Source organism: Heterodontus francisci, unplaced genomic scaffold, assembly GCF_036365525.1.
Source record: "Heterodontus francisci isolate sHetFra1 unplaced genomic scaffold, sHetFra1.hap1 HAP1_SCAFFOLD_837, whole genome shotgun sequence".
In the NCBI taxonomy this organism is placed as follows: domain Eukaryota; kingdom Metazoa; phylum Chordata; class Chondrichthyes; order Heterodontiformes; family Heterodontidae; genus Heterodontus; species Heterodontus francisci.
Window position 1 is genome coordinate 116,606 of NW_027140645.1, and position 15,608 is coordinate 132,213.

The window sequence follows — 15,608 nt, forward strand, 5'->3', positions numbered from 1 at the left end:
CTAATATTTGTCAGTTGCGAAGAAGGGTCACTGACCCGAAACGTTAACTCTGCTTCTCTTTCCACAGATGCTGCCAGACCTGCTGAGTGTTTCCAGCATTTCTTGTTTTTATTTCAGATTTCCAACATCCGCAGTATTTTGCTTTTATTATAACACATGAGGTCCATTGGTCTGTATTGTATGGAAGGGGGGTTTCTATTAAAATTAGTGCCTGTAGTTAAATCGGTGTCTTTAGAAGCAGCAATGATAATTCCTGGGAAACTCTGGGCTAACACATTCTATGTTGTCTTTCCGGTCTGACTTTGTGCACTCTATTCTGTAAATGAGGTGCTTGTTGTATCTCCCCGGAGAGGGTGTTGCATGTTCCTGGAGTGGGTCTAAGCCGGTTTAACGGGGAGGAGTCACTTGCAGGAAGTGTCTCCTCCCCATTGACTTGCAGGAAATCTTCCTTTCACCCTCCAGGACTAACCATGAGGGGTTCAGCTGCTTCTCCTCCCGCTTCCTATGAGACGCTTGTCCATGCTGTGGCCGGGGTGGTGGTAAGTTGTGAGGACACGGAGTTTGAAGGAAGCTTTATCATGTTAGAAACACATGTACTACCTGTCTGTAGAATCTGGGCAGGAAGGAGTGTAGTGTGCTGGGTTAGGGTGAACATGGGAGCTGAGTTCTTTCTTTGGGGTAATTGTACGGGCCAGTGTTTGCATGAACTGTTTAATGCTGAGTTTGAAATGTGAGCATTGAGAGGGGGAAACTCCATCTAATTGTCAGCAACAAGATTGGATTTGGTAAATGCAGGACTACAGTCATTGTGTCGCTGGGTGATTTACTGAAAGGTTCCAGCTGTTCAATGAAAATTCAGACCCGATCTACTGCAAACAAAAACACAAAATCAGTCTTTGGAAAAGTTTGATAAAACTCTTCTTTTGATCATTGTTTGGTGGAAGGGGTCCGAGGGAAGCAGGTTTCTCTGCTCTAGAAGCGGATGTACTGCTAACTGCCAATCATTCATTTCTACTTTCAGTGGCGCACGGTTTGATGTATGTCAAATTTTTGGAAAATATCCCTGAGATTGAGTGGGTTTGTGAGTTGTCCCGCTCTCCTTGCTCATTAATCGAGCCCTCAGCTTCTTCCTGCCCCTTCCCTGTAGCACCTCGGAGACTCTCTGTTACTGTGAAATGACTGGTCCTATGTCAACTCCCCTGGGACTGAGTGTTTTGATGTCGTTTTCTCTCTTGCAATGTGTGTGTCAATGAAATGTTTGTGCAACTCCCAGTTTTACATGTCGATAATGCCCTTCAAAACCTGGTCTACACCTGTAACCAGTTCTAAATGTAACATTTCCATTCATTACTAATAAAATATCACCTGTCTCTACCTCAACCATATGTTTTAAGGCATAGAGTCGTACAGCATAGAAACAGGCCCTTCGGCCCATCGTGTCCATGCCGATCATAATGCCTATCTATACTAATCCCACCTGCCTGCATTAATTCTATATCCCTCTATGCCTTGCTCATTCAAGTACCTGTCCAGATGCCTCTTAAATGTTGCTACTGTTCCTGCCTCCTCCACCTCCTCAGGCAGCTCATTCCAGATACCCACTATTCTTTGTGTGAAAAATTTACCCCTTTGATCCCCTTTAAACCTCCTCCCTCTCACCTTAAATCTATGCCCTCTAATTTTACTCACCCCTACCATGGGAAACAGACTCTACCCTATCTATACCTCTCATAATTTTATATACCTCTATCATGTCCCCTCTCAGCCTCCTTCGCTCCAGGGAAAACAGACCCAGCCTATCCAATCTCTCTTTATAACTCAAGCCCTCCAAACCAGGCAACATCCTTGTGAATCTTTTCTGCACCCTCTCTAGCTTAATCACATCTTTCCTGTAGTGCGGCGACCAGAACTGCACACAGTACTCCAAATGCAGCCTAACCAACGTTATGTACAACTGTAACATGACATCCCAACTCTTAGACTCAATGCCTCAGCCGATGAAGGCAAGCATTCCATACGCCTTCTTCACCACCCTGTCTACCTGTGTTGCCACTTTCAGGGAACTACGTACTTGCACCCCAAGGTGTCTCTGCTCAACAACACTCCCCAGGGCCCTGCCATTCACTGTATATGTCCTGCCCTGGTTTAACGTCCCAAAATGCATCACTTCACACTTGTCTGCATTAAATTCCATTTGCCACTCCCTTGCCCACTTTCCCATTTTCTCAATATCCTGTTGTAACCTTAGACAACCTTCTTCACTGTCCACTATACCACCAATTTTGGTGTCATCTGCAAACTTACTAATCATGCCCCTTACATTCACATCCAAGTCATTAATATATATGTCACTAATGGTTTTTTCATTGTTGCTTTTCAAACTTTATTGCTTTTTTTTAACAGAGGGGGAGAACAGTTGTATGTTTTGAGCCAGTCATTAGCACAATGGAGTGACTGCCTTAGCAATACTCACCCCTGAACTAGATGGTTGTGTGTTTATGCCCCACTCTCAGATTTGAACATATTAGCCTGAATGTTGTCGACTGGAATACTGAGGGGATGTGGTCGGAGGTACTGACTTTCGGATGGGAGGTTAAACTGAGCCCTGCCTGACCTTGCAGGTTGATGCGATATTTGAATGAAAGTAGTGGAGAGAGTTCTCCCCGTATCCTAGTTAACGTTTACCATCACCCAAAACTGATGAACTGATTCCCATTAATCTGCACAAATTGGTTCCACATTTCCTATATAACAAAAGTACTTTATTTACTGTGAGAAACTTGGTAATGTTTTGAGAGTGTGACGGTGTGATGTCAATGTGTTTTGAGAGTGTGACGGTGTGATTTCAGTGTGTTTTGAGAGTGTGACGGTGTGATGTCAATGTGTTTTGAGAGTGTGACGGTGTGATGTCAGTGTTTCGAGAGTTTGACGGTGTGATGTCAATGTGTTTCGAGAGTGTGACGGTGTGATGTCAATGTGTTTCGAGAGTGTGACGGTGTGATGTCAATGTGTTTCGAGAGTGTGACGGTGTGATTTCAGTGTGTTTTGAGAGTGTGACGGTGTGATGTCAATGTGTTTTGAGGGTTTGACGGTGTGATGTCAATGTGTTTCGAGAGTGTGACGGTGTGATGTCAGTGTGTTTCGAGAGTGTGACGGTGTGATGTCAGTGTGTTTCGAGAGTGTGACGGTGTGATGTCAGTGTGTTTCGAGAGTGTGACGGTGTGATGTCAGTGTGTTTTGAGAGTGTGACGGTGTGATGTCAGTGTGTTTTGAGAGTGTGACGGTGTGATGTCAGTGTGTTTCGAGAGTGTGACGGTGTGATGTCAATGTGTTTTGAGAGTGTGACGGTGTGATGTCAGTGTGTTTCGAGAGTGTGACGGTGTGATGTCAGTGTGTTTCGAGAGTTTGACGGTGTGATGTCAGTGTGTTTTGAGAGTTTGACGGTGTGATGTCAGTGTGTTTTGAGAGTGTGACGGTGTGATGTCAGTGTGTTTTGAGAGTGTGACGGTGTGATGTCAATGTGTTTTGAGAGTGTGACGGTGTGATGTCAGTGTGTTTCGAGAGTGTGACGGTGTGATGTCAATGTGTTTCGAGAGTGTGACGGTGTGATGTCAGTGTGTTTCGAGAGTGTGACGGTGTGATGTCAGTGTGTTTCGAGAGTGTGACGGTGTGATGTCAATGTGTTTTGAGAGTGTGACGGTGTGATGTCAGTGTGTTTTGAGAGTGTGACGGTGTGATGTCAGTGTGTTTCGAGAGTGTGACGGTGTGATGTCAGTGTGTTTTGAGAGTGTGACGGTGTGATGTCAGTGTGTTTTGAGAGTGTGACGGTGTGATGTCAGTGTGTTTTGAGAGTGTGACGGTGTGATGTCAATGTGTTTTGAGAGTGTGACGGTGTGATGTCAGTGTGTTTTGAGAGTGTGACGGTGTGATGTCAGTGTGTTTTGAGAGTTTGACGGTGTGATGTCAGTGTGTTTTGAGAGTTTGACGGTGTGATGTCAGTGTGTTTTGAGAGTGTGACGGTGTGATGTCAGTGTGTTTCGAGAGTGTGACGGTGTGATGTCAGTGTGTTTCGAGAGTGTGACGGTGTGATGTCAATGTGTTTTGAGAGTGTGACGGTGTGATGTCAATGTGTTTTGAGAGTGTGACGGTGTGATGTCAATGTGTTTTGAGAGTGTGACGGTGTGATGTCAATGCTGTGACCAAGAAAGGCCTGTTTTCATCCCATGTCATTTAGTTGCACAAGTCATCAAACTGCAAGGGGACACAATTATTAATTGTGCTTGTGATCTTAAATGAAATACTTCATGTAATACACAACATGACAATTGTTGCCTATTTGTGACTAGGGCTGGGTGCTACGGCCAGTGTTAGCATACCCTGTGAATGAATTAAAAATGTCTTAAGACCATTAGTATGATTTTTTGTTTCATTCTAGTTTTTAAAATGAAGTTCAGTCTGTTGACCCTGTGAGTCAGGAACCCCAGGAGGTAACTCATTAATCGTCAAAAATCAGCTTAAACCAGATAGGTGGGACCTTCTCCCAATGAATTAATGGGTAGAATCATGTACCTGGTTGGAGTTAGGTGGGTCAGGTCAGTGTCCTTGGGCTAGAGAGAGGAATATACATCAGTATTCCCGCTTCCATTTACTCTCACGTGACCCATTTTGGATAGTGCAGAGTAACACTTTATTTTGTTCCGCTCCACTTTTTTTTTAGGGTAGTGTGACTGCCACAACAACATTTTTCCCTTTGGATACTGCAAGGATACGGCTTCAAGGTAGGAATTGTGACATAAATAATCTCGTTTATTGTGAACCCAGAGTTTGTACAGTAAAAGACACAATTTATGGCCCCAAATCACTGCATAGAATTACAAAGCGAACTGCTGTTATGTTGGTGCAATTTGATTTTTTTTTAAAATAATCTCGTTTATTATGAAGATTCTGATTAAAATATTTGAAGCTCTGACTGTGTTGGGAAGGTGCATCAGAGTTTTATAGATACTGAGAAATATTTGAAGCTCTGACTGTGTTGGGAAGGTGCATCAGAGTTTTATAGATACTGAGAATAAAATGGGCAACAAGGTAGAGAGAGATAAGAGGCAAGGCTAAACAAGCAGTGGAAGAGAACAGGGAGGGAGGAAGGTGGAGGCATTTTAGGAATTTGGAGGAGGCCATTTGGCCCCTTTAGCCCACTCTGCCATTCAGTTAGATCTTGGCTGATGTGTACCTTAATTTCATCTACCCGGCTTGCTTCTGAAACCCTTACTGAACAAAAATCTATGAGGCGACCCCCTCCTCAACAGTTTTTTTTGGGGGAAGTGAATTCTGGATTTTGGTTGGGTATTCCTGAGGGCGGGATTGTGGTGAATAAGTGAAGATTGTGAATGGGGGCACAGGCTGAAGGAGGTTACTGGGATGACCTCTGGTATTTCAAGTGGGGCAAAGCCACTGGGGTGTTTGAAGGTGAAATGAGGATCTTCAGATTGATTTATAGGCTCAGTAGAGCAACAAATACCCACAAACTTTCATCACTTACAGCCTAGATGCTCCTGACTGACTAATTATTTACTTTTTAATGGTCCTCTCATTTCATTAATGAAAATGAATTCAGTCCCGCCTCCTCTGCTATTTTGCAACATTCCAATTATTTCCGTGGCAGTCTCATGAGCACAAGCTTGCTTTGGATAGAGAAGGTCCTTCAGCCCTTCTGATCTCATACTAGCCCTACCACCTCCCCATGATATGATCCAGCTGTCTCTTGTTAAACAAATGAGGCCTTGACCACCCACCCAACTAAGAAGACTCGAGTCCTCGATTACCCTCAAACCAGCAGCATGATCCTTCTAAAATAAACTGTGGGCTGCTTAACATGGAAGGGTTTGGCTGTCGAACTGGGAATTAAGGTTCTGATGTAAAGGAGAAACTTGGACACCAGTTAATGTATTGCTGTAGTTGTACAGGCACATTTATAGTCTGTCTGTGCATTGGTGTGGTAGTTTCCACTCCCCTGGAGCAGAGTGATCATGGGATGGATGTATTTTAAACAAGAGCAAAGAAATCAAATACAATATTTGTCTAAATTACGAGGTCAGTACACGTACATGTTTGGCCAGTAATGTATATTGTTTAATCGTAGTGACTCTGGTTTCTAACTCTCCTCCCTCGTGCCTGCATTTATTTTAGTTGATGAGAAACGGAAATCTAGCTCCACACCTGTGATACTGGCGGAGATTGTGAAAGAGGAAGGCTTGTGAGTATTACAAAGTCTACAGCAGAGAAACAGGCCATTCGGCCTGACTGGTCCATGCTGGTGTTTATGCTTCCCACCCCTTTTCAGGTCACCCTATTAGCATATACTTCTATTCTCTTCTCCCTTATCTGGCCATGCTTATTAAAGAGTACTGATCTTTTAACAGCTGCAATTCAGAACTCTCTCCTGAGCATTTCACATTGACAACCAAGTCAATGCTACAATAGCCAAGGCCGGTGTTGCCTTTGGCAAACTACAAAAAACTGCCTGGGTATGAAGAGGAATTAGTCTCTCGACAAAAGTGAAGGTATACAGAGCGATTGGCTTTCCTACTCTGTTGTATGCCTGAGATGTAGACAGTTTACTCCAGGCACACAAAGATGCTACACCACTTTCACATGACCTGTTTGCAGAGACGACTCAAGATCAGATAGCAAGACAAGGTACCTAATAATGAGATTCTCTCCCTGGCTGACATGATGCGGGGACCAATTGTAGTATTTTCAAATTTGCTGATAACACAAAACTGGGCGGGAATGTAAGTTGTGAGGAGGATGCTAGGAGGCTTCGAGGGGATTTGGACAGGCTAAGTGAATGGACAAGAACATGGCAGGTGGAATATAATGTGAATAAGTGTGAAGTGATCCACTTTGGTAGAAAAACAGAAAGGCAGAGTATTTCTTAAATGGTGAGAGGTTGGGAAGTGTTGATGTCCAAAGGGACCTGGGTGTCCTTGTTCATGAGTCACTAAAAGCCAGCATGCAGGTGCAGCAAGTAATTAGGAAGGCAAAAGGTATGTTGGCCTTCATTGCAAGGGGATTTGAATACAGAGTAAAGATGTCTTGCTGCAATTGTTGAGACCGCACCTGGAGTATTGTGTACAGTTTCGGTCTCCTTACCTAAGGAAGGATATTCTTGCCATAGAGGGAGTGCAACGGAGGTTCATCAAACTAATCCCTGGGATGGTGGGATTGTCTTTTGAGGAGAGACTGAGGAAACTAGGCCTGTATTCTTTAGAGTTTCGAAGAATGAGAGGTGATCTCATTGAAATTTACAAAATTCTTACAGGGTGTGACAGGGTAGATGTGGATAGGATATTTCCTCTGGATGGTGAGTCTAGAACCAGGGGACACAGTCTCAGAATAAGGGGCAGGCCATTTAAGACTGAGATGAGGAGGGATTTCTTCACTCAGAGGGTGATGAAACTTTGGACTTCTCTACCCCAGAGGGCTGTGGAGGCTCAATCATTGAGCATTTTCAAGACTGAAATTGATAAATATCTGGATACTAATGACATCAAGGAATATGGGGATAGTGGGGAAAAATGGAGTAGAGGTAGGTGATCATGTTTGAATGGTGGAGCAGGCTCGAAGGACTGAATGGTCTACTCCTGCTCCTACTTCCTATGATCCATCCACACTCCTGAAGAAAGCTCAGATAAGACAGGCAGGACATGTTGCCAGAATGCTTGATGAGCATTTACCAAACAAAGCTCTTCTACGATGAACTAATTGAAGGGAAACATTTACATGGAGAGCAGAAAAAGCACTTCAAGGACACCCTGAAGGTTTCTCTGAAGAGTTTTAACGTTGCCCTGAGACATGGGAGAACCTCCCACAGGATCACTCTATATGACAGTGTCATCAACAAAGGTGCCACCTCCTATGAACAGAACATAGTGCACTGGCCAAGAGGAAATGTGAGGTTCGCAAGTCCAAAGTTGCAAGCACCTCTTTCACACCGTGTGTGTCTGACGTGCAACAGATCTTTTTGTGCTCAAATTGGACTGATTGAACACATTGTCCCTGAAACTCAATTCAGTGAATTCTAATTGTCCCTGAAACTCAATTCAGTGAATTCTAATTGTCCCTGAAACTCAATTCAGTGAATTCTAATTTTTATCATGCTCATTTTTGACTATGAAGGACAAACACTACTAGCCTCATCTTACTAAAGAATGCTGAGTTTTTAACAGCTGTGTTATTTAATGTATTTAATCTGTAAGCAATGCTCAGCAGGTAACAACTTTTGCCTGAGTGCAAAGTAAATCTATTTGCTCCTGTTTTTCTTTTGTAATTATTGAGAATTAAGTTTCAGGAATAAGTGGCAAGTCCAAATGTTGTTTATTTTGTACCAAAGCAATTCAAACAGATTAAATGATTAGTTTTTGCACAGACACGATGGGCTGAATGGCCTCCTTCTGTGCCGTAATTTTTCTATGGTCACTCTTAAACTAAGAAAGGCAAGTCTGGATATAAATGGGTCAAACAGCATCTGGGCAGAGATGATGGGTCCTGGTGTTTCAGGCGTGTAGTGGCGCAGTGGTTAGCACCGCAGCCTCACAGCTCCAGTGACCCGGGTTCAGTTCTGGGTACTGCCTGTGCAGAGTTTGCAAGTTCTCCCTGTGACTGCGTGGGTTTTCGCCGGGTGCTCTGGTTTCCTCCCACAGCCAAAGACATGCGGGTTGATATATATAGAGTATAAAAATTGGCAAGTCATGTTGTAGCTGTACAGAACCTTAGTTAGGCCACACTTAGAATATTGCGTGCAATTCTGGTTGCCACACTACCAGAAGGATGTGGAGGCTTTGGAGAGGGTACAGAGGAAGTTTACCGGGATGTTGCCTGGTCTGGAGGGCATTAGCTATGAGGAGAGGTTGGAAAAACTCGGATTGTTTTCACTGGAACGACGGAGGTGGAGGGGCGACATGATAGAGGTTTACAAAGTTATGAGCGGCATGGACAGAGTGGATAGTCAGAAGCTTTTTCCCAGGGTGGAAGAGTCAGTTACTAGGGGACATAGGTTTAAGGTGCGAGGGGCAAAGTTTAGAGGGGATGTGCAAGGCAAATTTTTTTACACAGAGGGTGGTGAGTGCCTGGAACTTGCTACCAGGGGAGGTGGTGGAAGCAGATATGATAGCGACGTTTAAGAGACATCTTGACAAATATATGAATAGGAAGGGAATAGAGAGATATGGGCCCCGGAAGTGCAGAAGTGTTAGTTTCAGCAGGCATCAAGATCGGCGCAGGCTTGGAGGGCCGAATGACCTGTTCCTGTGCTGTACTGTTCTTTGATAGGTAAATTGGCCATTGTAAATTGCCCCTAGTGCAGGTAGGTGGTATGAGAATTGAGGGTAGGTGGGGATGTGAGAGGGAAATGGGATTAATGTAGAATTAGTATAAATGGGTGATTGATGTCCGGCATGGACTCGTTGGGCCGAAGGGCCTTGGTCAGTGCTGTATCTCTCTATGGCTCTGATGGATATGCACACACAGGAAATTCCCAAATTATTTTTTCCCGCCTTCCAGATGTTGGCTGACCTTCACAAACAGGTTCCATTTACAAATGGTTCAAGTGAAAACCAGAAATAATGTCTATCAGCATTTGCAGGTTTAGCTGCTCTGAGCCCTGACTGAGGTACAAGTGGGAATGTGTCATTTCTAACTAGTTTAGAGACTGTGAATTATTAAATACTTCCTGGTTCAGTTCATTTGGAGGGATTTGCAACGTCAACCATGAAATGCTGAAACTACTTTTTCTCTGTTCCAGATCAGCTCTGTATCGTGGATGGTTCCCTGTCATTTCTAGCCTTTGCTGTTCAAACTTTGTTTACTTCTACACATTCAACAGCCTGAAAGCAATGTTGGTGAAGAGTAATGCCAGGGCGACACCAGGCAAAGATCTGCTCATGGGCTGCATTGCAGGTAAAGACTGATGCTTAATGGGTTTGCAAGCAGCTCAACGTACCAAATACAGACTTTATTTGAATTGCTAGATTCTCAGCACTGATTGTTAATCAGTTGAGAAATGTGCTAGAATATCATTGCTAGAATTTGATCTTTAGTTCCTGAACATTTAATGACAAACACTGATTAAAAGTCTTCGCAGCAACGATGACAATTGCATTTATAAAACATTCTTAACATAATAAAACCTTTCAAGGTGCTTCACAGGAGCATTATAAAACAAAATATGACACTGATCCACAGAAGGAGATATTAGGGGCAGGTGACCGAAAGCTTGGTCAAAGAGGTAGGTTTTAAGGAGTGTCTTGGATGACAGAGAGGTGGGAATAGGCTCGTGGGCAGCAGAGTTTTGCACCAGCTCAAGTTTACAGAGGGTTGAACAATAAAGATATTTTTTATTCTACAACTTCACAATACACTCAGCTGCTCCTTGCGTTCCTGAAACTTTAATGTGAAAATCTGTACCATGCAGATGTTGGAACGAGTGCCAAAACCATAAAACAAGTGACTGTTCTTGAAAGAAAGGAAGTCTGTACTTGAACAATGAAACTTCAGATTTGAAGAGGGTTTGTGAGCGGTGAAACATAGGGACAGTGGGTGGAGTCAGAGAACCTGTAAAAGTAAAATTCTTGAACTTTGTTTCAAATTACAAACTTTTCTTTGGGGTGGGGGGCGTGTGGTGTGGGGCGGGTGGGGGAGAGAAAGCCTGGTCATTTTTCATTGGGTCGGGCAATTATAAGGTAAGAGCAAAATGCAGGGTTTTGTTGACTGCTCGGTTGGTTTTATCCATCTTTGACAGGGTGAGCAGTACAGACAAGGAATCTCCCAAATTCAGTTCCTCGGTCTGATCTAAATGAGCTGATCTCAGCTGGGTACAAGGTTGTTCCACTGGCCTTGGCCCTTTTCAGTTAGGGAGGGATAGAATAGGACAGGGTGCCCACCACTGATCCTCTGTCTTGCTTGAGGTGCATGAGGATTAAACTTACCCATGATAAATGGCCATATTGGCACAGGACCAGCATCAATGGAACTGTAATCTAGTAACCATGTCACAGAGAGGGGCAAAAACTGAGAGAGGAAATATAACAAGGGGCTGAGGTAGGGCTGAGGAAACAGAGGCAAAGATCACCAAGTAGAATCTTTACAACGATTAGGATTGATGAGTTGGTAAATGGAATGGCTGTGGGGTGGAGGGTAGTTCTGATTGGAAAGGAGATTTCAGGCACAGATCAGAAACAAAAATATCGTTCTAACAGATCACATCTCAACTTATTTCATTATCTTAAAAGTTTCTATACTTCAAAAAAAAAACTAAAACCAGCCCTTCTCCACCTTATTCAGTCACTGGATATGGGCATCACTGGCATGGCCAGTATTTATTGCCCATCCCTAATTGCCCTGGAGACAGTGGTGACTAGCTTCCACCTTGAACTGCAGTCTGGTGAAAGTACTTCCACCGTACTGTTAGGTAGGGAGTTCAAGGTGGTTTGGTACAACTGAGTGGCTTGTAGGCTATTGCAAAGGGCAGTTCCGAGTCAACCACATTGCTGTGGATCTGGAGTCACATGTAGTCCACACCGGATAAGGTCAGTAAGTTTCCTTCCCTAAATCTTCTGTAATTCTCTAAAGGACATTAGTGAACTAGAATGGGTCACATTACTGAGACTAGCTTTTCAGATTTATTTAAGTAAATTTAAATTCCCCAGCTGTGGTGGGATTTGAACTCATGTTTCTGGATTATTAGTCCAGGCCTCTAGATTACTAAGCCTGTAACATAACCACTACGCTATTGTACCCATTATAGTTGATTGTTTAGTAAATAATACTTAAAATAAATACTGAAGGTTATGGGGTCCCTGATTTTAACCACCTTTCAAGTGGGAGGTATCTGCCTATGTGATAAGTGGACATAACTATAGGGAAATTGCATTTATATAGCACCTTTAATGTAGAAAATTTGTGCAAGGCACTGTATATAAAAAAAAAAGTTGACTTATGATGGGGAGTCAGCATAATTTGAGATTATTTAACAATAGACTTGAACTGTCCTCTTGGAAAGTTGAACGTACACATAAAAATAAAAAAAATACAGTTGCTTTGCTGGAATAATCCATTTTGAAATGAAATCCAAATTTTTGGTGCAACTCTTGACATTGTGTTTTAATCAAGGCAGTAAATCTTCAGATAGAATGTGAGTATTAATAGGAAAAGCCCATTCCTGTGCTACTAACTGTGATGTACTGTACAGCAATTTAAGACTCAAGTTGTACGCTGGCATACAGTGATCAACTTGCACTTACCAAAGGACTGTCGAGGATTTTTTAGAGATAACAGTCTGTTTGTTTCATCAGGTGCTACTAATGTTTTCCTAACGACACCAATGTGGGTCGTTAACACAAGGTTGAAACTGCAAGGAGCAAAATTTAGAAAGGAGGATATCCAACAGACTGAGTACAAAGGTATTCTCGGTGAGTCTTCCAACTGGTAAATGTACTGCATTCAGTAACTCATTTCTGCTTCAATGGTTAGAAATGCAAAAAACAAAGTGTACTGGGGTAATTAAAAAAGGGTTTGCAAGTGAGTCAAAGGAAAAGAAACCCTTTTTGCTGTTAAATTGTAGAAACTAACAGTATTGACTAAAGGGATGTGATGGTGTGGAAATTCACAGTATACACAACCCCTTTGTTTATCAATTTTAATTTTAGTGATGAGAAAACTTCAGAATTGGTTCTGTAAAACATACCAAATATTGAAGTTGAGGGTTTCCCTTCCCTCCGAAAAACCATTATACCCCAATATCTGAAAATGAAATATTCTTACACACCGATCAAACTGGACAATCAGGTCTGAATATATTAGTCGGTCCCCAGTTCTTTCCTTATTTTCAATAAGAACTTATGGGGAAGAGAAAAACTAGAGGCCATTAATATAAGACGATCACCAGGAAATCCAATAGGGAATTCAGAAGAAACTTACTTAACCCAGAGTGGTGAGAATGTGGATCTTGCTACTATAAGGAGTGGTTGGGGTGTATTGTATAGATGTATTTAAGGGGAAGCTAGACAAACACGAGGGAGAAGGGAATAGAGGGTTACTCTGGGTGTTGGATGAGGAAAGATGAGAGGAAGCTCAAGTGAAGTATAAATGCTGGCACGGACCGCTCGCCCTGTTTCTGTGCCGTGTATTCTATATAATTCAACAACAATTTATAGCGTCTTTAACAAACTAAAATGTCCCAAGGTGCTTCACAGGAGCGTTATAGAACAAAGTATGACAGTGAGCCACAAAAGGAAGTATTAGGTCAGATGACCAAAAGCTTGGTCAAAGAGATAGGTTTTAACTTAAAGGAGGAAAGTGAGGCGGGGAGGGTATTTCAGAGCTTGGGGCCCAGGCAACTGATGGCATGGCCAATGATGGAGCGAGTAAAATCAGGGATGCACAAGAGGCCGGAATTAGAGCACAGATATCTTGGAGGGTTGTTGGGCTGGAGAGATTAGAGATAGGGAGGGGCGAGGCCATAGCGGGATTTGAAAACAATGTAATAACCTAGCCACACAATGCTAGCTGTGCCATACTGAGGAACGTTAATGGCCATTTATTTAGAGTCATACAGAGATACAGCACTGAAACAGGCCCTTCGGCCCACTGAGTCTGTGCCGACAGTCAACCACCCACTTATACTAATCCTACATTAATCCCATATTCCCTACCACATCTCCACCTTCCCACACTAGGGGCAATTTACAATGGCCAATTTACCTACCAACCTGCAAGTCTTTGGCGGTGGGAGGAAACCGGAGCACTCAGCGGAAACCGACACGGTCACAGGGAGAACTTGCAAACTCCACACAGGCAGTACCCAGAATCAAACCTGGGTCACTGGAGCTATGAGGCTGCGGTGCTAACCACTGCGCCGCCCACAGATGTGGAGATGGGGGACATTGTAATAAATATGCAGTGGGTCAGAAGTTGGGGGGGGGGGGGGGGGGGGGGAAGAAAATGGTGTAGTCAAACTTAACCGTTCCTTTCTATTTAGATGCCTTTCAACAAATCATCACAAACGAAGGTGTGGGAACTCTCTGGAATGGGATCCTACCATCCCTTATCTTGGTCTGTAATCCTGGAATCCAGTTCATGTTTTATGAGGGGTTGAAACGACAAGCCAACAAAGCAGGGAGACGGGTACGTGCAGGCATTTAGCACTTTCAAGCTCATGGTCTCACTGCCTGAGCTGTAGTATTTCAATGGTAGAACTGTAGTTCTTCCTTGAACTGTGTGGGGACAGATGATTATCTTTCTGGCATTAAAAAGACATGATAATTACCAGCAGTATTTCAAAAGAACACAGGATTTAACATTATGATGAATCTCTCTGCAGATATCGTCCTGGGAAATATTCCTGATCGGAGCCATAGCAAAAGCGATTGCCACAACAGTGACCTACCCCTTGCAGATTGTGCAGGCTATACTACGGGTACAGAGAGCAACATATGCATATATCAAATTCTCGGCAGTTACATACATCTTTTCCTTTAGCTTTATCTCCCTCCTTTCTTTTGCAGTTTGAACCGAATAAAAGGCAGTCACAGAGTACGATCCAGGAGAGCATCCGTGCAGTTATTAACCTGATATCAAAGCGGATTAAGTAAGGGAAAACCTAAGCCATTAATCTGATTGACAGTATTTAGTTTTGCACTACTTTTCAAGCAAGCTATTGATAATTTCAAATGGTCTCTAATTTTCAGTAAATTATATATGAGTAACTCTTTTAAATGAGCTTTTATTTCTTTTTGACAGAACAGGTGGTTTCCCAGGGCTCTACAAGGGTCTCGAAGCCAAGTTACTTCAGACAGTTCTTACGGCTGCTCTTATGTTTCTGGTCTACGAGAGGATTGCAGGGGTAACCTTCAAAATCATGGGATTATCTAAGGTGGCCAAGCACTAAGTGAACAATCAGAAAGCTGATCAGAGACTTGCAGAGTGACTGTTCAACCTCTGCTTTACTGCTGAAGTAGCATTAAAGCTGGGTGGTACCATCTTGTTTCCTTGAAGGGATTATGTTAAGGTGGGAAAGCTGCACATTGTCATGTGTGTATCATTTGAGTTTGCAAAGCTGTTGCAATACTGAGGAACAGAAATTACAAAAGAGAAGTCCTTTCAAAAACAGCATGGTACATAATGTAGCCACTATGTTAATTACTTTTTCACAAATGACAAAAGTGGGGGAAATCTGCATGCAGGATAAAACAGTGGGTGTTGGGTGAAAAAGTGTGCACTTTTTTCTTAAAGTATGGGTGTCTCGGTGTCCGTGCGTTAATAATTTGTAACACTGGCTCTGTACTTTTAAGTTGTATTTTGATTACATGGCACTGGATGTAGTTCAATCCAGTGAGGAAAATGGAGCTGCAGTGAAGAACCTCAGTTGAATTTTTTTTGCAATGTTAACGACAGACATTGTTTGTTAAAGGGGAGTTGTAGAAGATGCTGGCTCTCAGCTTGCAGATGTTTGACTGTTACTGTGTGCACTGTTATAGTTTCCTCAAAACGAGTAGTTAACTATGGAAATTGTAACTTATTGAAACAAAACAAATAAAAGACTGTTTCCATGG

The 15,608-nt window shown here is 42.9% G+C and overlaps 1 protein-coding gene across 2 annotated transcripts; it reads left to right on the forward strand.

The window, feature by feature from the left end:
• The first annotated feature begins 442 nt into the window (after nucleotides 1-442).
• On the forward strand, nucleotides 443-15,607 carry slc25a17l (solute carrier family 25 member 17-like). 2 transcript variants are annotated; one of them, XM_068025842.1, is made up of 9 exons: nucleotides 443-539; nucleotides 4,718-4,778; nucleotides 6,187-6,253; nucleotides 9,803-9,957; nucleotides 12,351-12,467; nucleotides 14,036-14,181; nucleotides 14,378-14,473; nucleotides 14,562-14,644; nucleotides 14,797-15,607. In XM_068025842.1, the coding sequence occupies exons 1-9, from the start codon at nucleotides 471-473 to the stop codon at nucleotides 14,942-14,944; spliced, it is 942 nt and encodes a 313-aa protein (XP_067881943.1). In that variant the 5' UTR covers nucleotides 443-470; the 3' UTR covers nucleotides 14,945-15,607. The 2 variants fall into 2 exon arrangements, with proteins under 2 accessions (XP_067881943.1, XP_067881944.1); XM_068025843.1 differs by having other exon boundaries at nucleotides 14,802-15,607.
• The last annotated feature ends 1 nt before the right edge of the window (nucleotide 15,608 follows it).